Genomic DNA, 12,887 nt, shown 5'->3' on the forward strand with positions numbered 1-12,887 from the left:
TCAGTAACATTTCTGCACTAGCAAATAGGGATTGAGTAGGCATGGGCATAGCCAAGGGGGGGCAGGGGGGCAGCTGCCCCTAGATCAAGTAAAACAATAGAAATATTTAACTAACTGACCAATCACGACAGTTCTGCCCCCCCCCCAAAAAAAAGTACTGGCTACGCCCATGTGAGTAGGAGGTATCAACTATGGTGTTCCAACTATGTGTTGATATGCCTGCCTTACCAATACTGTACATTTCAATATATTTCAGACTTGGTGTCATAATACCTTGCAGAGCTAGGGAGGTGGGGTCGCCACATTCTGAAACCCTTAAATACCATTTCTACTATTATTCTAGCAGCACTTAGCATGAGTAAGGAATGTGAAATTAGACATAATCCTATGTATTCTAGGCCTGTTAGACAGCAGCATACGACCCCTAAAATTACCTCTTCCTTGGGTGTTATAGTATATGTTGTGTATGCGCACCCAGCTTGGTTACATCAAATCACAGCTCCTTGATAAGTCACATAAATGATATACAGGTTGGTTTAATTGTGTTTGCGTTTTTATACTGTTATCGTTTGTCCGAGGTTTTGCCATGCACTGCAGTTGCCTGGGAATCAGAATAGATGCCTTAGCAGTTGATAGAGGCCTTTGCAGCACTCAGGCTGTAGAATTTCCTACCTTGAAAGACATGGTGGACTCCATAGCTTTTTGAAATGGTTTAATCTTCCCCTGTGTTGCTCTGTTATGTTTGTAGATGGCTGCATTATGCTTTCAATTTGTGACTATAAGCTGTCTCAAAGGATCCGCCTGAGCTCGTTTTATAAATGAATAAAATTAACACTTCACATTTTAGGTTTAATGTAGGCTGTAGGCAGAAGCACTTTTTTAAAAAACAAAACTGTTGTACCCTTGACCCTAGAGACAAATATTCAGGATGATCAGCTTCCCTCTTCTGGTAGGAGGAATTTAAGCAAGACAAGGCGTGTACATTCAGATTATCCCCGTTTTTACCTCTTTTCACATGAGACTGAAGTGAATCAGCCCATGGTGAATCAGCCCAGTGAGGAGGAAACTTTAGGAAGCTAAATTTGGCTTTCATGCCTTATACTGCTAACCTTGTTTCTCTAGTTTGTGCTGTGTGAGTTAAGGTAGCTGCTTGCTGACAGCTGTCTAGTTTCTTGGGCATGGCTGACCTGAGACATTTTGCTGCCTCGGGCAATGGACAAGATCCCTTTGAAACTTATTTTAACATTAGCAACAAGACAACATCTTCCTGAGGGCAGAGACTAGCTTAGGGGGCACAGTCTGGATGGATGGCTTCCAGCTCCTTTCTGACCTCTTCACTCTACCTAATGATTAAAAAGCATGCCATAAGGCTCTGCAGTGTTTCAGGTTGGGTATTCCCCCAAAACAAAATAAAGCAGAATACTATTCGGGTCATTTTGCACGGCCCGAAGTTGTCCATGTTGACAAAGATGGTAATCAAAAATGCCCAGCAAAAAGGTAAATGCAAAATCCTTGTGTTATCACAGTTATATAATCTCACAGTAATGTGATATGATCTGTGTTCTTCAGCGCGATATACGTACTCTAGTGTTTAAAATAAAGTAGTTTGCTGGTTAAACAAGTCCTATAGTAGGTGAATTGTCTTTCCCAGAAACAGTGTCAAGTTGTTCTATCAGCAAGCCTCAGGTTAATAAAAGTGTGCTTGTTTGTTTAATTTATAGTTTGCCATTGTCAAACAGTGAAGAACATATGGTGCCCAGAATAGATTCTAGGAAAGATGGCTATGCTGAACAGAAGTATACTCTGCAGCTATGAGCATGGAGGGGATACTTCCAGAAACCTTATATTCTATAGTTCAGGGGTCAGCAAACTTTTTCCTCAGGGGACCAGTCCACTGTCCCTCAGACCTTGTGGGAGGCTGGACTATATTTTGGGGGACCCCCCCCCGACTCTCCCCTCCCTTCTCCACAGCACCGGACGAGGCCCGGTGGCTGCTTACCTGTGCCTTGCAAGCAGCAAGGGCTGGCGGCGGCGGGACGATGAGCAGCGCAAAAGGGCTGGCTCCGGAGAGGGGCTGCTTAAAATGGTGCTCAGCTCAACAAAGCCCAGCCCCCTTCCTCCTTTAGGCAGGGTGGGGAGAAGCCAGGAGGAGGGAGGGAGGAGGCGCCGCCGTGGTGTGTGTGAGGGAGAGGGGGGAAGAAATGGCACAGCTCGAACGATCAGTATCCCACGCCAATCCACGCGGTGATTCCCGGACCGTCCACAGGCCGGATCCAGAAGGCAATTGGGCCAGATCCAGTCCCCGGGCCTTAGTTTGCCGACCCATGTTCTATACTCTGTTTGGACTTGAATGCTTTTTCTGGTTCTCATTCCTTATGAGTTAGGCTTCCATTGAGAATATTTTGCCACACACAAACGGAGCATCCCTTCTTGATCTCAAAAGAGGGGACAAATCATGCATAGTTCTTATCATTTGTTCATAGAACAGCCTAAATCCACTGGGGTTGGATCTTACTTTTCCAGTTAGAAGTCACTGTATTAGATATATTACAAGTATAATTACTGTAAAACTTTGGATGGAAAGTGTTTTATTGTACACTGCTCTCTGTCCTTTTAATACTTAAAAAAAAAGCCATGAGTAAAGAATCCACATTTTTTTCATCCACTGTAGGAATGTTCCCTCCTGCGCTTACAATAATTTCTGCCCCATAAAGGTACTAAATGTCATGCTTTCCCACCCATCCAGTTGTTCTTCTTGTTCATTATTTTCTGGGGAATGGTGGGGAAACAGAAAATTTATGTATTGTTGCTGCTTTATATATGAGTAGCAAAATATAAAATCAGAGCTTTGCAATAGTCCACATCTAAGGAGAGGCTGTTTCTCCTGAATTTCACCCCCATCCCTTTCTAATCCTACCTCACAATCTCCCTCCTACAAGCTGTTCACCATGCCATCGTTTCCATGTGGTTAAAGAACACATTTTGAACGTTGTGGTTAAAATTCTGAATAAAACACAGCTTGCTCTGAACATGAAATCCACACCTCCGCTGCTCTGCTCCTATTATCCTACTAGGAAATGAGAAGTTGTTTCTTTCTTTCAGATGGCAAAATTTGCCTGTGGTGGTGTTTTTTAAAATGTTTTTCAAACAAGAAAGCTGGTGTGATTAAAATTGATTTGGAAAAAATCTGTCCAGGATTCAAAAATTAATCCTGGTGTGTGTGTGTGTGTGTGTGTGTGTGTGTGTGTGTGTGTGTGTGTCATTATATAAATAGATGAGCAAAGCATGTTAACCAGCATTAACAAAATTATGTCCGAAACCATTTCCTAAAAAAGGCACTCTTTATTAATATATACCAATTTATAGGGGTAGCATAAAAATCTGTTAGCATGATAAGGGACTATGTCCACAGAGCTGTATTTCTGATAGGCAGATATTCAGACCCTAGAAATCCAGTTGGCATAGAGGGCTCTGTCTGATGTAATTTCCCCTCCTCTCCAGTCATACCTCATGTTATGTTTGCTTCATGTTATGTTTTTTCAGGTTGCGTCCCGCGGCAACCCAGAAGTACCAGAAAGGGTTACTTCTGGGTTTCGCTATTCGTGCATGCACAGTAGCGCTAAATCACGCTTTGCGCATGTGCCCAAGCACCAAATCGCACCTCACACCTGCACAGATACGGCGCTTCAGGTTGCGGGCTTTTCACGTTGTGAACGGGCCTCCGGAACGGATCCCATTCGCAACCAGAGGTACCACTGTATAGTACTCCCTGTTCCTCTCTCTCTTCCTTTGACCAGCACTGGATGTAGACTTGCTCCAGCTTTAGGCACATGGCTGAAGTTTGTTATACTGTAAATATAAGTATTTTACCTGCATGGTTTTTACTGCTGTCATGGCTGTGGAGCAATGCAAGTTTATATGTAAGTCAGTCATATTTTTACACTTACTTCCCAGGCTGCTGTCTGATTCTTTGTGAAGTGGGGTAAGAAGCCAGAAGCCAGCTTAATTCATAGCTGGACTTGCTCAAAACAAGGTTTTACAACTTAATTCCTATGTTTTTTTAATTTTGCTGGATTGAATTTTGAAACTCTGTTCAACCCACACATATGGGTGCCTGGAGGGATAAATTGCAGTTAATATATCCTCTCCTACCCATTAAAACCCATCCCACAAAATCAGCACACTTTAGGGGGCAGTCATGGCTACTAATGCCTTCTTCATCTAGTAGTCAGTCAAAAGAATTCTTGATAATTATGCAAAAGGAAACAGATTGGTTGCCAACAGGCCATCTGAAAATACATGGGCTACATACATATTATGCAGTACATTTAATGTACATGCCTTCCCCCGAAGAATTCTCCTTAAGGAAGACCTCACTGGACCCATGATTATAAATGATTATCACCCAGTGGCAGATGCCCCCCATTTTGGCAAGGTGCTCAAGAAATGGATGCTATGTTTGGTGCTAGCATTAGGTTAAAGTGTGTAGCAGAACCCATTGAAAAAAAATCTTAGGTGAGCCAACGGTATAAGGAGGGCTTCTTTAGGATTTGCAGGGCCTAGTGTAAGTTGGAGAGAGATTTCCAATTTAGCAGCCTGGCTAAAAATGTTCATGAATCCATCAGAAGGGGAAAGCATGGCTGCCAAAATCCCTGTGCTTAGGGGTGGGTGGGTAGGGGGTAGCAGAGGCTGCAGGGCCAAGTGAATAGGAATCCTCTGTTTCTACTGCCACCATCTCTCTAGGAATTAGCTAAAAGGGTTGGGCAGGGAGATCTTTCAGCAGGCTGTGGCTGTGGGCAGGGCTTCTTGAGGCAGTGAGGCATAAGCTGCGTGGCATGCAAGACCCCTGCTCATTTGTGCATTATTGAAATTCTGAAAATTCAAGAGTTTTCTTCTTCTTCAGTCTTCTGCTTCTGAGAAATACACTGTGAAGTATATATTTCCATGGAGATGCTGCTGTATTTGCCCAAGCAAATATGAACATAGCGTTACATGCCACCCCAATATCTGCCTAGCAACTGGATGAAATTACAGAGGTTGCAGGCATGCTACCGAGGGTTAGGGCTTCCTTTGAAAAATTATGCAGAGGCTAGGGTCTTTTTGATATATGTTTTATTTACACATATATACAACCTGGAGCTTTCCGTGGAGGAAATCATGGCGGCAGCAACAATAAGCTCGGCACCATTCTTTCTGTGCAACCTCTCTTGCACTGCAGGGGCACAACCCACCATAATAGTTCCCTCTGTGCTTGCTAGTTATATTTCCCCAGCCCTAACCCCATAGTTTCTGCGCTAGCCTAAATCCTCTTTTTTAACCCAGGGGAATGTCCCTCCTTTGATGTGATAAAGCTCATTACTTCAAAGTGGATTAGCTTGTCACACCTATTCACAATTAGCCCTTGAGAGAGGGAGGAAACCAACTCATTTGCAAATGAGATTTGCCCCTTTCATCCCTTTGTGTTGCCTAAATGGCTTATCTGGAGGGGGTCACCTCACGAGAAAATTACCTGAGTTAATTAGCTGCTACACATGTTGATTCCATGGGATTATAATGTCCCACACACAACCCAGGAAGTGTGCCTAGGTTATTCACATATTAACAGTGGCTAACCCATATCTCAAATCCACGAGTCTGGCTGTTACAAGTCCTAACATACCAGTTCTAATTAAATCCTAACATTTATTAAACCCGAGCATTTAACACCCACAGATCTGTAACAATATGCAGATATAGAATGTCAGCTAAGATCCAAGAAAACAAGATGTTGGAACTTTTGATTTCTAAGATTTTTACATGGCTGAAGCATTGATGGCTGCACTGAAAACATTATCTGACCATTAATGTATTTTTCTGATTAGCAACCATAGCAGCAGGCACAGTATTAATTTCCAAGCACTGTAATACATTTGAGTTCTTTGCAAAGTGGTATGTGTTATTTGCTTTTTAAAAAGAGTTTTTAAAAAATATTCAAGAATTTTCTAGTTTGTATATGAAGCAGGTGTTAATACAGTAGTGTAAGCACCCACTTCATATACAAACTAGAAAATCCCTTGATATTGCCAAACAAAGATCACAAAAAACAAAAATATTATTGGTTGTTTAAAGGATTTAAAAACTGGCTTTGAAAAGAAATGAAACTGTAAATAATCTTCAGTTGTCAGGGCTATTATCCTGACATACCATATTACCTGGTAAGGCTATTGCTTGTGATCCCCAAAGCTATGCCTATGGGAGTCCACAGAGTCCAGCTAATTTTAATTGACTTTGTCATCTGTGAGCGCTTGCAGCCTTGTCAAGAACAATCCCCGAAACCTCTTTTTTATTTTAATGAAACCAGATTGGCAACCATGTTTGTTTTTTACTCAGTAGGTTGACAGAGAAGCTCTCTGTACATTACATGTTGGGAGAGCTGTCTCTAATATGAAAGAACTCTCTGTCTGTCTGTCTGTCTGTCTCTCTTTGCATATCTGACAGGTAGTACTGCAAATCTTCAGCAATAATATTTTGCTTTGATGCAATTTTGAATAATGTCTTAATGCATGCTCACCTTTAGCCTGTCAGGAATACTACCCTGCAAACAATCCTGGAATTTACTTCAAGGACATTATTATTATTATTATTATTATTATTATTATTATTATTATTATCATCACACCAAAAATAGTGATAATGACGTCTGTGTTAATCATAGAATCGTAGAGTTGGAAGATACCACAAGGGCCATCCAGTCCAACCCCCTGCCAAGCAGGAAACACCATCAAAGCATTCTTGACATATGCCTGTCAAGCCTCTGCTTAAAGACCTCCAAAGAAGGAGACTCCACCACACTCCTTGGCAGCAAATTCCACTGTCGAACAGCTCTTACTGTCAGGAAGTTCTTCCTAATGTTTAGGTGGAATCTTCTTTCTTGTAGCTTGAATCCATTGCTCCGTGTCCGCTTCTCTGGAGGAGCAGAAAACAACCTTTCTCCCTCCTCTATATGACATCCTTTTATATATTTGAACATGGCTATCATATCACCCCTTAACCTTCTCTTCTCCAGGCTAAACATACCCAGCTCCCTAAGCCGTTCCAAATTAGGCACTTGCCTGCCAAACTCCCCTTCCAGTAATAATTCAGAATCTTCTTGTGATCCTTTGCTTGACAAAATTGAAGAATTGCAGGTGTAAAATAACTCCCAGGACCTCATGCACCTTGCTTTCATTCCTCCCAAAATTAAAACTGAAGTGGCATTTTCCCCTGGTATGCTGAGATAATTTTTGGTTCTGGGCTGTTTCTTTCTTACTTCAACAAATATAACGTTTCTTGGAAGGAGTTTCAAAATTGCATTTGTCATTAACGTAAAATATTTAAATAATTAATTAAATAATAATACCATAAATACTGCAGCTGAATTATTCACATCAAAACAATAGACAATTTTTTAGCAGTGGGGCATGAAAAGTTTTTGTTTGAAGAGAGCATGGGTATCATTCAGTACAGGTTCTCTAAGGCATTATATAGACAATGATTTTAGAAACTGGCCTGCTCTGTGATCTCTGGTCAAGCATGTTTACAGGTTTTTGTAGTGCTCCGAGCAATAAAAACTTTTTTTATTGCTCGGATGGAATAATATATGGAATATATGTAAGTTGCAAGTTGTTACCTGTGTAGTACAAGTCTGTGTAAAGGTCCAAGAGGGCTGATAAAGATCTCTTATGTTTACATATAGAGGAGTTTATAGATTGCTTTCAGAAGTTCAATGGAGGTTCTTTAAGCTCAAGAGGAGCGCGCAACCCCAGAGTCGTCCGCTACTGGACCTAATGGTCAGGGGTACCTTTTCTTTTACCTTTTTACAAATTGCAGGAGGGCCAGTGGCAGCCATTAATCCTTTCCTTTCATTTGTTACTGACAAAATTATAGCATAATAAAAACATGATACATAACTTATTTTTTTTATTTTGTAAATCTATACCTTGCTTTTTGAGAAATATTTGCATCAGGGCAAAATATTATTGCTGAAGATTCACAGTACGGTACTAACTGCCAGATATGCAGAGAGAGAGAGAGAGAGAGAGAGAGAGAGAGAGAGAGAGAGAGAGAGAGAGAGAGAGAGAGAGAGTTAGTTCTTTCATATTGGAGACAGCTCTCCAAAACTATTTTTATCTGAGAGAGAAAGGATACAAGTCTCTATATTTTATATCATATCATATATCATCTCTGGAGAGAAAAGCAGCCTTTAGTTGCATGTAGTTTTGCCCTTAATGTAAATGCTCCCTTGTAACTCTCGCCATTCTTTTTGAGATGTTTGTTTACATTATTTACATTCAGGACATACCTTTAAAAGTGCTTGCGAGGCATATTCTGCATTTGCCATAGTTTGACCTGCATGCTGAGTGTTGAAAGGATGAGCAGTTAAGACATGAGCAGATGGTCCCTTGCAATTCCAGGGAGGATAGACAGAACAGATTTTAAAGGTTAAGCAAAAGTGTGATGTTCCTGCTTCAAGAACAGTTTTCTCTCTGGATACTTTTAGATAGCATGTTTGTAATTGGCTCCTACAAAAGACACCCACAGCAGGGAATTATTCAGGCATATATCTGTGGCTGTTGCCTCTTGACAATCCACATAAGATGCCCCTGTAGGCTCAGCTTTGGGCTAAACATTTGACTATTGAGCAGCTACTGAAGAAATTAGTCAAATATTTGTTGCTGTAGTAATACGGTAAGAACAAAAAACCCAAAATACTAGTTGAATGTCAAGGGTGGTTCCATATAAACCCTTTGTACAGGGTTCTTCTCTGCATTTCTTCCTTCGTTGAGTGTCGGATCAGTCATTAGCCTCTCTTTTCTTGCAGGACTTCAATGAATAGTATGTTCAGTGATTAGATTTGGTGGAACACATATTCATCATACTGCACAGACTTCTTCCTAGAGGAGAGTGTTGTCCTTAACTGGATTTCAAGTCATGAGCTTGGGTGTGAATCATCTTCTCAAGCCCAACTTTTTCACACTGTTTCTCCTATAAGTTAGGGGGTTCAGATGAACACAGTCACAGGTTAAAAGAATGTAAGAGAGCATCACATGGGCTCACCCCACCGCTGTTGCAACTGGTGGCCACCATTATCATCAGCCACCTGTGCAAAGGGGTCCTGTGCGCATATTGACATATGCATGTAGACTTCCTCCATAGACGTCCCTTTGCATAGTCAAACTCTTGTGTATAGGCATCCTCTTCTCATATTTGCTGAATTGATTGGCTGAGGGCCTGATGACTTGACATCAGCCCACTTTCTCCCTCAATCCCTAAGGGTGTTCATTTGATCGCTCTGTGGTATGAAGCCAGCATGACTAGTAAACTTTAGGCTTATTCCAGCTGTTGTGTCTTTTGTTGCTCTGAAAAGTTCTGCTCTTCTGGAAAGTTTTGGGCTCTTCAAATGATTACTTGACAATTTTCTTGGGGTGAAGGCAGACTGTCATTTTAAAGTGAGTTGGGAGTAGTTTGAATATACATTTTCTGCATTCTGAAGCATTTCATTTCAGGAGAGATAGAATAATACTTAATACAGTGCCTGTCTTAATTCTTTGGATCCTTGCATGTGTGCACAGGAAGAGAGAGAGACAAACAGAAATCAATTAATTCCTCCTCTTCTCCCGAACCAGATATAATTCTGTAGCGGAAAAGACAAGTGGGCAGAATGATCAACGGTTTTTGAAATGCATTGCAAACAAACATGTTTTTACTTGTCATGGCCACTGATTAGTATGCACATTTTAAAATGCACAATTAGTATGCATATTTGTTCAGGAAATATATGAATTGCAAATGGAAAACTTGAATTAAAACAAAAACTAAATCAGTGATTTAGATTGCTTAGATTTAAATCCTTCCTCTGTTCCAGTGGCAATCCTTTTTTGTTTAGAATATATTTGGGTCATTTCCAGCCATAATTCCATCATTAATGGTGAATGGGGTATGACCAACAGGTGACAAATAGCCACAGGCTGGATGTGGCAACTTTATCCTGCCCCCGTGCAGCGGCTCTACCAAGCCTACCATCTACCATTGTGATGACACCCAAATACGTTCTAAACAAAACAAGACCATTGCAACATAGGAAAGATGGATAAAGCTGATGAATGAGTTACGGGGCAGCAGTTTTAGCCTGCCATTTTGCAGCCCTACCAAGTTTTAATCAAGATGCAGAGAAAAAGTTTTTTAAGAAAAACAGAAGTGTTTCTAATATTTCAGCATTTCTTTCCTGTGCTCCATTTCCAATGCAAACTTAGGGAGGAGGCTAGAGCCGAGTGGGGTCGGGATCCATTGAGGCTGTGCTGCTTTTCCCTCCCTTCCTCCCTCCCTGCAGCCTTCTCCTCATCCCTTGCAGTAGTGCCTTCCACCTGTGCCATCTTACCACCTCTCCCCATAACCTACCACAGCACAGGCCAGCCACTGTAGTGCTGGTGTGCCTGCACCGACAGTGGGGATGCAGTTGAGGAGGCATTTCTGGACTCCAATGAATGTGTGGCACTGCCTGTGGGCGATGCATTCCTTGGAGGTTGGATGTGCCCACCCGCTTTGTGGATCCTACCTCCCAGGACAGCCACCTCACTTTACCTTGGCTCAGGGGCTCTGTTTAAAGCATAGAGTGAGCCCCACTCAAAGGCACTTGCCAGGTTTTCAGTCTCCTGGGTTGGTTTGCACCTTCCACCCCCACCCACTTAGTGGTCTTGGATCATTGTTTTGTAGTAACTATCTCTATGGACTATCTCTGGATTATCTCTGGATTAGCATGTGCCGATCAACTTTGATGTTTTCCCGAGGAAGTACATCCTCATCCAGAAGCTTCCCCTTTCATGTAAAACTTGGTTCTCACAATTATCTGTACTCTACATTTCCCTGCAGATAGAAGCATATTGATTATCTCCACTTCAGTCCCTTGTATACTTGTCAGAAGAACCTATCCAAAAAACACATTGGTTTCTTATCACATTCATTTATTGAGACCCTTTACCAGACAAAGTTACTTGGTTGTAGCCGTTGTTTCACCTGTGATAACTGGTATCATTGTTCAGTTTGGTTATGTAGTTTTTAATGTGTTTTATTTATTTTTATGACTACTTTGCTAGGTTTGTAATTATGTAAATCTTTTCATATTGTATATTGTAAGCCACCTTGAGCATTGTTTTAACTGTGGAAAGGCAGCATACAAATAAAATGATGATGATCATCATCATCATCTCCAGCACTTACGGTATTGATTCTTCTGTTTAGGATGTATCCCATAATTTAAGAACAGAACGAATCAATAAGTAGCAAAGACCCCATCTGCTACCTGTACAAATCATCACATATGTTATATAAACTACAATTCATATGCAAGTATAGCTACAAAAGTTTTGCAGGTATGTGCCATGACTGCTGCTGTGAGGGAGTAGACAAGCACACCAGGAGCCTTTTGACATGAACTTAGCAAAAGGATACTTTTTGCTAGCTTAGCAAAAGCATCCTTCTCTAGCGTAGAAAGACCTTGCTACATCAGTGCCAAGAAATAATAAAAAGGTATTCAGCAAGTATTCATGGCATAGCCTTTAGAAACATTCATATTTTATATCAATAATGTTTCTAAAACACAGGATTGACTATTCCATATACTGTATATGCTACCAAATGTCTAGTTCTGACCCATGTCCTTCAGGAATTGACTTAATCTGCCACAGTTTTCGCTAGCTGCTCAGTTCTACTGCCTCCCATTTCATCAGTTCAGAATTCCATGGAAGTTACCTCTGTGATGTTCTTTAAGGGTTCATGACTTGTTTCTGCAACTGCTCTCCTCTTTATTTCCTCAGAGCAGTGATCAAAATCACAAGGAAGATGGATCACACTTTAAGCACTGAATACAGTTTGCTTCTCAAAAACTAAAAAAAATGCTTTTTAAAAAGTCAGTTTATTTTTATGCTTCCATTCGCTTAAAAAAAAGGCACCTATTGCAGTCTCCTTGTGTCAAATTGATGCTGTTGCACTGCTTGTCAAGATGCCATGAAGGAACTAACCACTTGGGCGGTTATTACAACAAGAAGCCTTGCTTTAGACTATGCTGTCAATAAGTGTAATGCAGATGGTGCTGTTGTGACAGGCTTGTCCTTAGAATTAGAAGGAAGATGACTTGAGCAAATGAACTGGAACAGCCCACTTCCTCTACTGTACTGTACTGAATTTATAAATGACATGGGGATACTTGTTTTTTCGTGTGTGTGTGTGTGTGTGTGTGTGTGTGTTAGGGGGCTGTACATTATTTTGCTTGGAACCTATGTTCACTCATGTTGCAAAGTATTGTCAGTGCTGATCAGCGGTTAGAAATGTAGATATGATGGGATGACTTCTTCCTGCTTTTTTTCCCCCTTCAAGGATATCTAGTGAACATTCTCCAAAGCTTCAGATCCGAAGCCACAGTTACTTGAGGGCAGTGAGCGAAGTTTCAATCAATAGGAGTTTGGATAGCCTGGACCCTGCAGCTCTGCTTACTTCTCCCAAATTCCGTTCCCGGAATGAGAGCTACATGAGGGCCATGAGCACTATTAGTCAGGTGAGTGACATGCGTGCAAAACTGAGAAAACAAGGTTGGCATCAGTTGCCAGCCTGAGTAGTTCTCAAGTGAAAGCAAATATGTGACTAATTGCATGGCTTGATTTTTTTTAAAAAAACCACTTGTTTAAAATCAAATCCTCAGTATTCCATCCTACTCATGATGGGTGTATGCTGATAGAAGCGGGCTGGATTTCAATGGGTGGGTTGACCAGGGGCAGCAAACAGGTTTAACCACCACCTGAATGTAGTTCACAACTGTTCTCGTTCACTATTTCCCCCTTTACTTTCTCCGATATATTCACAGTTGCCATTCACGT

General features: G+C 41.3%; 1 protein-coding gene across 1 annotated transcript in view; it reads left to right on the forward strand.

Annotated features, from left to right (window-relative positions):
• The window catches only part of DLGAP1 (DLG associated protein 1), a 104,940-nt gene that overhangs the window by 16,644 nt on the left and 75,409 nt on the right, over nucleotides 1-12,887 (forward strand). Inside the window, exon 3 of the mRNA XM_035124393.3 lies at nucleotides 12,391-12,568. Within this exon, the coding sequence (XP_034980284.1) occupies nucleotides 12,391-12,568 (178 nt within the window). The remainder of the gene's footprint in view (nucleotides 1-12,390; nucleotides 12,569-12,887) is intronic.

Source organism: Zootoca vivipara, chromosome 8, assembly GCF_965207765.1.
Source record: "Zootoca vivipara chromosome 8, rZooViv2.hap1.1, whole genome shotgun sequence".
NCBI classification, from domain to species: domain Eukaryota; kingdom Metazoa; phylum Chordata; class Lepidosauria; order Squamata; family Lacertidae; genus Zootoca; species Zootoca vivipara.